The sequence below is a fragment of the Peromyscus californicus genome, unplaced genomic scaffold (genome assembly GCF_007827085.1).
Source record: "Peromyscus californicus insignis strain IS unplaced genomic scaffold, ASM782708v3 Scaffold_7__1_contigs__length_154581171, whole genome shotgun sequence".
NCBI lineage: Eukaryota > Metazoa > Chordata > Mammalia > Rodentia > Cricetidae > Peromyscus > Peromyscus californicus.
The window spans coordinates 69,651,929-69,665,869 of record NW_026294595.1 but is presented as its reverse complement, the minus strand read 5'-3'; the positions used below and the strand labels follow the sequence as shown (position 1 = coordinate 69,665,869).

The window sequence follows — 13,941 nt, the reverse complement described above, 5'->3', positions numbered from 1 at the left end:
CAGGTACATGCCACCGCGTGTGTGCTAGGTGTTGGACTCAGGGCCTCAGGCTTTCACAGAAAGCCCTTTCCTGCCTGGATGTCTCCCAGCCCCCGGTAGATCTGATTTTTGCTTAGGTTGCTTGTACTTTTGGTGTAAGTGTCAACAGTGAAAAGAGAGACCATTGCCGGATCAAGCCTATGCTAGATTTACACGCATGTTTTCTTTTAAGAGTTTTTATCGTGTTGGGTGTGTGATGTGTTTTGAGTGTGCCGTGTGAGGTAGGGTCGCATCCGTTCTCCTGCTTGTCCATCGCCAGTTGTCTCAGCACCCCTTGTGTATTCAAACCCGTGCTGAGATGGACCTGGCCATAAAAGACAGGCTTAGGTTTGGATTCTCTGCGCTCGTTGTCATCGTGTGTCAGTCCTTGCGGAAGGACCTCTCTGGCTCAGTTACTGGAGCTCTGCACTAAATTTTGAAGCAGGTAAACTGAGTTCTCCAACTTTGTGACATTTTCAATGTTTTCCTGGCTACTCAAATCCCATTGCATTTTATTATTTTTGATACAACACAACTTAAATACAATTTTAAAGCATGGAGTCCAGAGAGATGGTTCAGTGGTGAAGAGTGCCTACTGCTCTTGCCGAGGACCCACGTTTGCTTCCCAGCACCCACACTGGACAGTTCGTTACTGTCTGTAACTCCAGCGGCAGGTCTCAGACGCTCTCTTCTAGCCTCCATGGGCACCTGCATCTTCATCTCATACAAGTGCATGATTCACAGTTTTCCAAAAAGTTATTATGAAAATTTCCAAAAGCTTAAACACCTTTTCACGGTAGCTGTAGCTGTAGCTCACTTTGAGTGCTTGCCTGGCATTTTAGGGCTTGGTCCGCAGCACCCCATACGCTGAGCACAGAGAATATAACGTGATACGATGCTCCTTTTTGTGTTTCTTGCATATGCTTCTGTGACTTATATTTAAGGCTCCCTTTCTTTTCATTATCTCATGAAATAGAAACTTGCACGTTGTTTTCAGTTGCTCTGAGTACCGCAGACTGGTTTGTAAAGCATGAAGACTTATTTCTTCTTATTATTTAAGGGCTGGGGTGTTCAGGATGAGCAGCTATGCTTAGCAAGGCCTTCTTGCTGGGAGAACTCTGCAGAGCACCCAGGTGGTGCCGGGCATCACATCGTGAGACAGATGCTCCTATCCAGGTCTCTTCCTCTTTTTTTTTACAGAGCTGCAGCCCCACTGGGTTAGGGCTCCACCCTCAAGGCCAGAGGGCTCACCTCCGTAGAGCACAGTGCAATGACGTCTCTACCTTCTTCATTCTTCACAGTGGGAGTTAAATTTCACTGTGAATTTTGTTAGGAATGTTTAAACCACAGCAGGCATTTTAAAAAATAATATTCATCACTAAATATGAACAAAATAAAATTATTCCTATGCTAATTTTTTTATTATCAAAATGAAAATATTAAAGAAATTTTTTGCTTTTTTTTTTTCTCTCAGGGTTTGGGATTGAACCCAAGACCTTGTGTGTGCTAGACAAATTCTGCCACAGACCTACACCACAGTCCCAGCCCTTGTTTCTTTGAGACAGTCTCACTATGTAGTCCAGGCAAGCCTCAAATTTATAATCTCCCTGTCTCTGTCTTTGCCCTGCTGGAGTTACAGGTGTGGCCCTCCACACACATGTCACCGATGGTTCTTTGAAGAGAGGCTCTTATTCTATAGTTCAGGCTGGCCTGGAACTCACTTTATAGACCAGGCTGGCCTTGAACTTTTGACAGTTCTCCCAGTTCTGCCTCCCCAGTGCTAGGATTACAGGCACTTGCATGATCCCCAGCTCTTCACAAACAATTCTTACAGAGAATCCAGAGGCCAGGGAAACTGCTGTGCTTCAAGCGCCCTGTTCCAAGGTTTGTTGGTTCCTGTGAGGCAAGCAACTCTGTCATGTACCCAGGATCTTCAGTTTGACGCATTGATATAGCATGAGGTAGGCTGGCCCTGCCTGGCATGGACTGTCCTGTTTGCATGCTTTGGGCACAGTGAACCTCTCTTACCAGTTCCCAGACGCCAGTCAAGAAGCCAGTAGTGAAAACTTCCACAGGAGAGCAGCAGGCCTGCCACGCTAACCCCCTCTGCACAGGACGGCCACCACAACAGGGAGTGGATGGCCCCAGACGTCATCAGGGTGCAGCTGAGAAACATGAGAAACGTTGGGTCAAGCAGTGAGTGTGTGAGGACTGGTCTGCTGGGCGTCCATGCCTCTGGGCCTGTCTGCTTGCTACACCTTCCCTAAACTCACTGTGATCTGCCCCGTGTCCTAATCCAGCCGCTGCTCTGTTGGCTTAGGACTCTCATTCCCTCCAGATTTAACCCAGGGATGAGAACACTGAAGCCCAAAGATGGACAGGCACTGAAGTGCCGGAGACCACTCAGATGCCTGACTTCAGAGATTTAAACTGTTGTCTGTGGTATTTTTCTAGTAATTTGATCTTTCTGATTTTTATGTATGACTGCATGGAGTTGAAGATCACTTGAGGTTGCAATTAGTTTTAAAATTTTGTGGTTCAATAACCTGTGAGAGACCCCACTGTCTTCATGATAGCCCCCAAAGGCCAAGGGCTCGTGGGACAGGGCCCTTCCTCCGTGGCCACCTCGAAGTTGTGCTTACAGTGGAATGTTACTTCTATAAAAGACACCCCTCTCCTGCCCTCCAGAGACTAAAGGTGAAAACAGGCTTTGACCTCATTAGCCTCTCAGGGCCCCAGGGAAGACAGGGAGGGTGCCCTGGCGACAGCATGTGGGTCCTGCCCTCTGTGAGAGGTGTTTCTCGGGGAATTCCCACGTCTCGGGAGGGCTGCTGCCCAGCATAGCAATGCTGTTTCCCTTTTTATTTTAAAGCCCTCCCGGTGCTTTTCCAATGGGAAGCTCAGAGTTGTTACTATTGATAGCTGCTTCTCACAGCCGTGGTGGGCCTGGCTGGAATTCTTACCATTTTCCCTCTAAACGGAGCTAAATCAGGAGTTTCCAACCCTGGTAAAAGTTTGAGGGAGACATCAAGTTCTCAGCACGATCGGGGTGTGTGTGTGTGTGTGTGTGTGTGTGTGTGTGTGTGTGTGTGTGTGTGTGTGTGTGCTGGGAGGAAACGTGAGAGTCATAGCTAATATGAGCCCTCGGAAGAAAAACAAATCTACCTGAAATTTTTGCTTGGTTAAAACTAAAAAGTGGGCATAGTCCATCAGCTGTCTGATGAGAGCCAACATGCAGGCAGGGGAGCCTGCTTAGAGTCCTGTTCACGTCTGCACACTTGTACTTGGCAGGCCTAGGGGGTAGGTAGGCCCAGTGAGCGGAGCTCTAGTGGGCCTGACAGCTTCTGAACAGGTGAACAGTGAAATCCACCCTGACTCTCTCTGCTCAGGTTCCTTTGAGAACCACACACTAACATCTGTTTACTTCTGAATCTGTATAACTCTGTGCATGTGTATGTGTGTTTGTGTGAGTATGGGCGTGCATGCACCCGTGTGCGTGTGTGCCAGAGGGGTGCTTGGGTATCATCCTCAAGAATGATGTCCGCCTCCTTTGAGGACTCTCTCACTGACCTGGAGGCATTATGCTTGCCTGGCTCGCCAGCAAGCCCCAGGGAGCCTCTTGTCTTGACCTCCCCAACTCTGGGAGTGTAGGCATGTGCTATCACGTAGTGATGCTTGGGGGTTGAGCCCAGGCCCTCGTGCTTGTATGGGCCACTGCCTGGGCCCCTCTGCCCTCCAGCCCCATATTTATATACCTTTGAGACAAGGTTCTTACTGTGTAGTTCAGGCTGGCCTCAAACATGCCACCTCTCTGCCTTAGCTCCTTGGTACGGGGATTACCAGTGTGTATTACCACACTTGGCTCCAGCTCCATCCAGCACTGCAGGGCCATTCTGGTTTTGGCCTTCCATAGCTGCAGCTCCCTTCTGGCTCCCATGATCCTCAGTGTCTAGACATTGTGATTATCTGTTCTGTATGTCTTCATGCAACTGAAGTGGGCTTTGGATCTGAAGGTTTGTGCTCTGGGAGGGTAACCTAAGTTGCAGAGCGTGTTCTTTGGCTGTGGGTATCTGGCTAAGGCTCTCAACGGTTAGAACAGACACAGTCACAGGACTGTAGGCTTTATGAGCCAGTGTGCAAAACACACAGCCCTAGTGTTCCCTGGTTTTACCAGTTTGAGTAGGATGTATGTAGCCCTGCCCTGCTTTTCAGGGTAAGCAGGGGTGGGGTGTTCATTGTCTCAGAACCTGACTTATATGAATTTTCTCAATGGCAGCGATCCCCTGGCCTACAGACCCCCTTCCCCGTGTCCTACCTGCTCTGTACTGTATGTAGGAGTCCTGCCTTTCAGGCAGACATCTCCTAGACAGCAGCCTTTACAGCTGTTCTCACTGTCCAGTCTTTGGAGAGGGCAGCTCATGATTCCAGAGGCTTCAGTTCACACTTGGCCCAATCAGGACAACATGGCGGCTTGAGCACATGGTGGGGCAAAGCTGCTTATCCCATAGCAGCCAGGAAAGCTTGAAGAAAGAGGAAGGGCCAGAGACAGAACACATGCTTCAAGCACACCCCAACCTCATGCTTCATCCAATGGAGTCCACCCCCACCCCCCGAAATTTCCATAACCTTCTAGGAACCCATCAAATGATTAACTTTTGTGTGTTTATTTGTGTGTGTGTATCTCTGTGTGTGCACATGTGTGTGCCACAGTGCACATGCCGCAATAAGAGGACATTAATGAGAGTTAGTTCTCTCTTTCCACCACTCGGGTACCAGGGACTGAGCTCAGGTCATCCGGCTTGGTAGCAAGCACCTTTACCCACTAAATAATCTTACTGTATAATTCATAAATTATAAATCTATACATGGACTAATCTATTGATGAGCTTGAAGCCCCATGATTGGTCACGTCCTGCCTCAGCCTCCTGAGTATGTGGGACATGTAACATGTGTCCCCATGCTCACAGTTTTGCGTCTTTGGAGACCTGCATAACACTGGACCTTTGATGTCTTTATTTGGTTTTCTTTCTGGATACTTGCCATGCGTGTTGAGATGTGTTCTGTGATGTGGTAAGGATAGTTACCACCCCACCCCCACCCCCCACCCCTGTTTCTGGTTTTTAGATTCCTTTCCTGCCCATATGGTCTTGGGAATGGAGACGTGTCCCAGAGTCCCTACATAGCTTAGGGGTGCTGTTTGACACGGCAGCCCATCATGGGGACTCCTTCTCTCCCTGTTTGAAGGATGCAGTCAGTGTTCAGTTTCTCCTCAGACCGCAGACTCAGGTTTAATAAAGGATAAGGTTTTGTTGTTCTGTTCAAGTGGTCAGCCTGTTTTCTCTGTTTATACACATCTGTGTTTACAGCACACTCTGCAGGCTTAGCATGCCATGAGCATTTCTTCACAATATTAGAACAGTTTCTGTTGGACATAGTGGCATGCATACACCTTTAATTCCAGCACCCAGGAGGCAGAGGTAGGTGGATATCTATGAGATTGAGGCCAGCCTGGTCTTCAGAGCGAGTTCCAGACTAGCCAAGATTACATAGAGAGACCCTGTGTCAAAACCAAGTAAAACAGCAAAAAGAAAAAATAGAATAAGAAGAGATTTGCCTAAATAAGAATTTTATGGCTTCATATTTCAGAATACAAGTGAGTCATACCTTGTTTTTATATAGTATGTAATGTTTTTTAATATCTAGTAATGTGACTCACTCAGTATAATTTTAAAAATAAGTGGTGGATGTTGAGACTGACCTGTTGCTAGAAGTTCAACACTTTTTTTTTTTCTTTTGGCGCTGAGGACCAAACCCAGGGCCTTGAGCTTGCTAGGCAAGGGCTCTACCAATGAGCTAAATCCCCGACCCCAGCTAGAGGTTCAGTGTTAAGCTTTGTGTGACCTGACTGACCAGTGACTGACCCCAGGTGACCTTTTCTCCCCCCCCCCCCCCATAGTCCACGGCGGTACTTCCTGCTGTCGTCTCAGATGGCCATCCATCCTGAGTACAGAGAGGAACTGGAAGCCCTCCAGGCCAAACACAGAGAGTCAGTGTTGGTCCTGGACAAATGCACCAATCTCTCGGAGGGGGTCCTTTCCGTCCGCAAGCGCTGCCACCAGCACCAGGCCTTCGATTACCCCCAGGTGCTGCAGGTGAGTGCCACTCAAGACCCTGCTAAGCTCGGGGCGGGTTGCTGCCGTGGAGTGAAAGTGACCCCAGTACCAGGAGCTGTTTTCTCTAAGTAACTGAGGTAGTACCCAAGAGAAGATGCAGCTCCTTCCTGGAGGTGTACACCACTGGGGACTTGAGTGGATGGTGTGTTTATGTTGTGTGGGGCGACTTGATCCATAAAGGTTAATAATCTTTTCAGATACTCATTATACTTCAGAAACAAAAATCCTCCAGATTTCTAAGAAGCTGTATAGACAAAACACACAGATGTATCTTGCTTTTACCCCTGTCTTCCCGGGCTGGTCCAGAGAAGTGACCTTCTGTAAGGTGGCCGGTCACTTCTCTAAGCCATGACAGCCCATAGGGCCCCAGTTGGCTGTCCCTGAGCACTCAGGCCTGTTCTTATTGCTCTGGCTTTGGGGTATTTTGTCACCCATACCATACCCATCATTCCATCATGGGTGTGTTCCTCCATAACCACAAGGCAAAGTGGCCCTTGGGGGACTGTTTATAGGCAGATTATTTGACATTCCAGGTTATGGGGTGCTAAGAAGGGAGAATCAGAGCCTTGCTCACTTAACCATTTAAAATTGAGACAGGTTAGTTCAACAAGAACTATCAAGGAGGTGAGGTCATTTTTATGCGTTTACATATTTATTTATTTTTTAAAAAATCTCCAGAGAACCAGTGCATCCTGAGATTGTTAAAATACTCTCTCGAGAAGTGCTGTCTTCCTCTGGAGTTTCTGGCTAATAATGGTGGAGATGCAGCAGTGTTTATAGTAACCTTTGTCTGGACAGGAAGAACTATCTGCGTGTGTCCACATCTGGCTGTGGCTGCAGCCCAGGCACCATGAGCATCCCACCTCCTCAGCAGCTTCTCTCCTGTATCGAATCCAGAGACGTTTAGGAGATTGACTTTCTCATGTTTTTCCTGACCTTCCTTTTTCTATAATGTTATTTATTTTTAAACAACATTTTTATTAGCTTGTTTAGTTTGCACGTGTATGTACGTGTGTGTTGCATGTATGTGCACACTTGCACATGCCACACAGTACAGTGTGTGGAGGTCAGAGGACAACTTTGTTGGAGTTGGTTTGCTCCATCTCCCCTGTGGGTCCCTGGGATCAAACTCAGGTCGTCAGGCCTGGGAACAGCGTCTTTACGGGCTGAGCCATCTCACTAGTACATTCATGTGATTCAGGAGTCAGTTTTAAGATGTAATTTTCTTTTTTAAAATTGCATTTATTTTGTGTAGGGGGATAAGGGAGGAACAGGATTTTTTTTAAAAAACAGGGTTTCATTGTATAGCCCAGGTTGACTTTAAACTCACTCTTCTCCTGCCTCACCTTCCCAAATACTGAGATTATAGATACAAACCACTTTGCCTGCCTTTTTTCCCCTGACTTTAAAGATGAGGTCATGTTTTCTTTTTTAATCCTTTTGTTTCCTCCTGAAGAGACAGAAGCAGGGAAACCAGGAGTAAGAGAATTGGGATCTCACTGGGGTGCGGTGCCCACGGCACCTGCCCTTCCTCTGGGCATCCTCCGTTTTCCCAGCGTTCCCCACATTGAGAGGTGTGAGAGAGAGAGAACGAGGAAGAGATTTTTTGAGAGTTCGTTTTCGCTGGACTTCTTGTCTCTGGAACCTATCATTTCAATGCCTCCTAAAGGCTCTGTGTACCTTTAGTGACCACCTTCTGTAGGCAGACAATGCTAGGGCCTTAGGGACTGAAGAACAGAAGTTCAGACCTTCCTTATGAGGCTCCTCTAGAGGGCCTGTCCCGTTGACACCACATGCCATGTATGTGTACACGGTTCATTGGCACTGACGGACACCGGTCTCAGGACCTCACGTGGTCAGGTGAGGAAGCCTGCGATTCTGGCTCTCAACATGTGCAGAGCGCCAGCCATGGTGGCGTGTGGGTTGCACTGAAGAACGAAGGTGGGAAACCCCGCAGCCCGCTGGGCATTTCCTGTTTCACAGGTGTGAGGCCCTCTAGCAGTTTCTAGATGCCTCGGTACTGCTTAGCTTTAAGCCTTGGGGGAACGCCATAGTGTGCAGGGATCCAAGTAAGAGATCAAGAGACTTCTTTGTATTCCTCGGCCTTCTCTTGTCTTGCTGTAGGAGGCTACTTTTTGTGTGGTCCTTCGAGGAGCTCGGCTGGGGCAGGCAGTGCTGAGTGATGTGTTACAGGCTGGCTGTGTCCCGGTTGTCATTGCAGACTCCTATGTCCTGCCTTTCTCCGAAGTTCTGGACTGGAAGAGGTGGGTGTACTGTCTAGTGAACTGTAGCTGGTGGCTTGGCCAGTGTTGGAAAGGAAAGCCTCTTGGACCACTGTGATGCATACCCAGCTTTGAGGTGCCGAAGAACGTGAGGGTGGAAGATAAGATCAATATACCTGACACACGTGCATGAGAAGCGCAAAATGAAGCCCGTTATTTAAGAAACAGACATGACCTTGAGGGTGGCCAAGGCCGTGTGAGTGCGGTACACACTGCTTGGCACAGTTCTTCAAAGTATTGGCCAGGAGGATTCAGACGCCAGCGCTGAGCTCATGTGCTGGGTGGCAGCCCTACAGTCCTCCAGGAAGCAGCCGCTGCTTCACCGTCTTTCCCCAAGTCATCTGTGCATGTCAAATAGATTCAAGTAAAAAAAACCACACACACACACACATTAAAGTATGAACTTTGATAGCCACTTAAGTTTGGTAAGAGTGGCAAAGGGTGCCGGTATACTGTAAATTACATTCAGGTTGCGAGTGTAACAAATGCACAGAACATAAACGAATCTTCATATTTAGACTGGAGTCCCGAGTTACGTTCATGCAGATATTCCAAAATTGAAGGCACCTTGGGACTGGGCCTAGGGTAAGGGATCCCGGCCGCTGTTGCTTTAACATGTTAGCAGGACTGGGCCTAGGGTAGGGGATCCTGGCCGCTGTTGCTTTAGCCCGTTTGCTGTGTCTTCCATCAGACTTAGCACAGTGGTTTAGAGCAGGTCACGGAGTCCAGTGGGCCGAACCCACCCCCACTGGCTGTTTTTGTAAATAAAGTCTTTTTGAATCACAGCCATACCCCTCATTTGCGTGTTACTTGTGAAGTGATGAGTAATTGCAGAGACTGGGTGGCTTACACAGCCTAAAATACTGACTCCATGGCTCTTTCCACAAAGCAGTCGCCACCCCTGGGCTGGTGCAGTCTAGACACAGCTGGAGAGTTTCTTTCTTTATCCCAGGGATTCTGAATTAAAGCTCCCAGGTAACCAGATTCGTAACTCAGTCCAGAGCCACTGCTGTGGAATTGCACACTGTACTGGCTGCCAGTGGGGAGCCTCTACCTCCACAAAAGCTTGGAAACTCCGAAACAGGGACAAATGCAGACCCTGCTTGCTTGTGCTCACAGGAATTGCCCTCTGGTCACGTGTGTTATTTCCACAAGACGGGTGGCGGACTGTTAAAATCGAATTTCCTTGCTGTATACCCTTCAACTCATGTCTTTGCCACAAATATTTAATTCTTTCTCTTCTCCCGACTCTTAGGACAGTGTATCCAAGTCCAATGGCGTAGGCGTTTGAACAATTTAAATAGCACCAATTGGCTAACTCCCTCATCCATTTTACATTTGTTAGAAAGTCTCCTGTTACTAAGATGGTATTTTCTAATCTGATAACAGGGACACTTTCTGCTTCTGAGGAGGTTAGATCTAGCGGGGAAGAATAGCCAGGGATCAGGGACAAGTGAAGATTCTGCTTGATTGTGTTCACTTCCTCTACTGAGACTTCACTCCCCCATAACCTCCCCAAACAGCACAAGCCTATGGGGGACACACCGTTCAGACCCTCACCGTCACCGTCAGCAACAGGTTCTCCAATATGAGTGAGGTCGGGCCTTTCTTCAAGGAAGCTCTCTACTTAGTGATGGGAGAGCAGTGAACCTGCAGTTCCCAGGTGCTGTGATGTGATTGGTCAGACTCTGGCTGGGCCGTACTAGGACAGCGAGAAGACTGCCGTGGGTGAGGGCCTCACAGGACAGTGGCGTCGCAGGTGTGAAAGGGTATTTCTGCAGAGATCAAGGTCAGCTTCAGTGTTGGGTTGTGGGTGAGCAACAGGAGGGTGCTACATTTGGAGTCAGGGGTCTGTAACCAGCTCCAACTGGCTAGCTTTGAAATTATAGCACATTAATTCATTTCTTCGTCCTCAGTCCTGTCTCTACTGCAAAAATCATTTGCTTATTTAGTAGATGTCCCTGAAGTCCTGGCTGTGTGGGAGGGAGCCCGCTGAGTGCCCTGGGTGCAGTGGTGGGCAGGAGTGGGGGCTAGATTTTAATGAGCATTTCTGTGCAAGTATAGTTACACTCTCTGCACACCGTCCTTCTGGAAGGCAATGCCAGTCTCACTCCTCATCCCCAGTCTGTGAGTGAATCCCGTGGGGGTAGGGAGTGTAGGGCACAGGCAGGCCCTCTCCTCTCTCCAGCTCCACTCTGATGTAGTTCTGCTGCCTCTGCAGGGATCCCAGCCCTCCTTCCCGTGCCTGCGCCTGCTTCCTGTCACTTGCTGACCCCGTAGACAGCACGGGCCTGTTGGAGCTTACTGGGCTTCTCAGGCCTCTTGGCCTCCACCTCCTAGTGGTTTCCCATCTCGGCACCAAGCTCTCCATGGCCTCCAAGGTCCTGTGAGCCTCACTGCAACCCGCCCTCCCCCTTTCTGCTTGGCTCTCCTTCTTCTCCATCCTGTTTACTCTGCAGCAGCCACAGGGGCCTCCTAGCTGTTCCTGGACCATGCCCAACATGATGCTTCCTCAGCCTTTCACTCCTTAGCCCCGTGCCTGGAGCTCTCTTCCCACGGGCCTTCTCATGCCTGTTCACCCCTCTTTCCTCTGATGTTCTCTGTTGAATTGTCAATGCCCAGCACATAAGTAAATGCTGAATCAATGGATGGCTTTGTGTAGAGGCTAAAGGGGGGAAGTAATTGTTAATTCTGGGAGTGTAGAGAAGGGTGAGGATGGGTGAACAGGGAGACAGCATTTCACATGCAAAGGCCCTGTGGTGAGACAGAACTTGCTGTGGTTGGTGACAGCGATGCCAGGGATGACAGAACAGACAGGGAATGATGGAGGGCTGAAGGAGTTTTGGGGGTTTTGTTTCTGCTCTTGAGAAGGGAACAGGACAGCGTACAGTGTTGCTTTCTGGAGTGGGCTGTGCATATGTAAATAGTGCTGTTGTCTCCAGGGCATCTGTGGTGGTCCCAGAGGAAAAGATGTCAGACATGTACAGCATTCTGCAGAACATCCCACAGAGGCAGATCGAAGAGATGCAGAGACAGGTAAGAGGCCAGAGCGGAGACACCTGTCTTGGGATCTGTTACTATTCACCACTGACCTCGTCTGAGCTAGTGAATCCGAGAATCAGTTCAGAGCTTGCCACATTTTCACCATAAACCTGTAGCGTTGGGGAACACTGCCTCTTGAAGAGTCTGGGCATTTGTGTTCTTTGTGTTACCTTTAAAATTTATTTTTATTTTTTAGACAAGACTGTAGACCAGACTGGCCAGGAACTCACAGAGATCCGCCCTCCTCTGGGACTGCAGGCATTTGCCTCCACACCGTACCTGTTGGTATCTTTGTTTACTAGATTAATTATAGAATCATACACTAAATAAGATTCCACCTCACACAAGATTCTGCTATAGGAATGTTAGGGAGAAACTGGGCCTGGGGTGAAGATGAACACATTCTGTCTGGTCTCCTCTCTGCCCCATCTGCCACACGTGGGGAAAGATCACTTGCATTTTGGAACAGAGCACCCCCTGACAGCCCATAGAATGGTGTAGTTGCTGGACAGGATCGGGGTGGGAGCTGCTTGCCTGAGACAAGCCTGACTTAGTTGTCAGTGGCCGGCTAGGAGTCACTGGACAGCTGAGATGGAGTGAATGAAGGGCATGTGAAGCAGCTGCCTGTTGGTTATTGAGTTTGAAGACTGGGACTGGGCCCTGGCCCTGGCCATGCTAATTGTGTTACCATCCTAAGCTGTCTAGGCTTTCATTTTATCATCTGTGGAATGCAGGGCTTCACTGAATCACCTCTCATGTTCCGGGCAGCCATTTAACAACTCTGTGGAAGTCTTGTCTCTGGCGAGAACGTTACCTTCCCAACCAGCACTGAAATTTAAGAGGTCATCTCTCCCTAAATATGTCATCGTCGGGTCATGAGGGCCCCTGACCTCCTCTGCTGGTGGACACCTTCCATCACACCAGCCTCCCCTTCTCACTCCTCCCCTGCTTCCCATTGTTCATTTAGCTGGGACTGCTCCCTGACTGTCCACAGTGCCCTAAGGTAGCCCATCAGCCTGCCTGCCTTTGCTGTGGATTTTGTGTTCCCCAAGTGGCCTCTTTTGTCTCCCAACCCCACATTTCTGAACTGGACCGGTCCCAACTAAACATGCTTGAAATAATTGCTATAAAGGCTGACAAACTTTAACTCTGGCCAGAAACCAGTAGCACCCTCCTCTCCTACAAGTTGTAACAGCCGCCAGTGTCTCTTGACATTGCCAAATGTTCTGCTGGGGTGGGAGCAGTCAGCTTCAGTTGAGAACCAGTAGTTGCGTTGATGAGATGTCATCTCTTCGTTTGGAGCGTATTAGTTAGTGTCCTGCCACTATAAAGCAGTATTGGAGGCTATGATTTAGACAAAGTTCAGAGGCTCACGTCTGATGTCCATCAGCTAACTGGTCTGGCCTATGATGAGGGCAAGTGGTCCTGAGAGAGCAAGAGGGGGCTGTTGATCTCCACAGCCTCTTTTGAGGACATGCCCCACTGACCTGAGAATCCCTCACTTGGCCTCACCTCTTAAAGGTCATAGTGCTTCCCAGTCCGCCATCTGAGGACCAAGCCTTTACATACGGGTCTTTGGGGGGACTCACCAGTGTGTGCCAGCGTGTGTGCTCTTGCTCTGAAACTGCACACACTGTCCTTTGCCTTCTGTTTATGTCTGTGGGTTGAGCTTGACCTTGGCTGGAGTGTTAAAACTGCTCCTATACCTCAGCAAATCCTCCCTGGCGAGCTCAGCTTGTCTTTTTGCAATCTAGGCATATGTCTCTGCAGTCACTGGGCCTCATACCTCCAGGTAAGGCGTCAGCATTCTGAGGTATTCAGAGCTAGAGCTTAACGAGCTGCAGGAACAGTTGTCGCCAGCAGGGGTCTCCATCTGCTTTTAAGTGACTAATTTTCCTGCCAAGGATTTTAAATCTGGGGAAAATCCCAAATGCCAGAAGCTGCTTGCTTCTCAAGGGATGAGGTCCTCACTCTTGCTCTCTAGAGACCATGTTGTTCAAGGGACAAGTTAGGCATTTGCTCTAGCAGCATGAGACAGCACCCAACACACACATACACACACACACATACACACACACACACACACACACACACACACACACACACACACGGGGAGAGGGTAATTAAAACTAGCTAAACAGAAATTTTAAGAAGAAAGGCCATGATCTGAGTGTTTGGTACACTCATTACCATCCTAATGTAACTGGGAGTTCAGTTGTCCTAACGGAGAGAGGCATGGAGGCAGCCATACCTAAGGACAGGGCTGGAGCCTTGAGCAGGCCAAAGCTGTGAGGAAGCCAGTAGTCATGGAGATGAGCATAACAAAGAAAAGTGTCTCTGCAGATAGTCCTGAAAAGGCCCTTGTGAGCAGTGTGAGCACACACACACAGCCTTGGAAAGTCTAGTGCGACTTGCACAGCTTTAGG

At 48.8% G+C, this 13,941-nt stretch overlaps 1 protein-coding gene across 7 annotated transcripts in view; it reads left to right on the top strand.

Annotated features, from left to right (window-relative positions):
• Ext2 (exostosin glycosyltransferase 2) overlaps positions 1–13,941 on the top strand; it is a 164,559-nt gene that overhangs the window by 21,602 nt on the left and 129,016 nt on the right. For 6 of the 7 annotated variants that reach the window (XM_052726267.1, XM_052726271.1, XM_052726266.1 and 3 more), the window contains 3 exons: positions 5,975–6,170; positions 8,316–8,455; positions 11,416–11,509. In XM_052726267.1, the coding sequence (XP_052582227.1) occupies positions 5,975–6,170; positions 8,316–8,455; positions 11,416–11,509 (430 nt within the window). The remainder of the gene's footprint in view (positions 1–5,974; positions 6,171–8,315; positions 8,456–11,415; positions 11,510–13,941) is intronic. The other variant, XM_052726270.1, reaches the window with a different exon arrangement.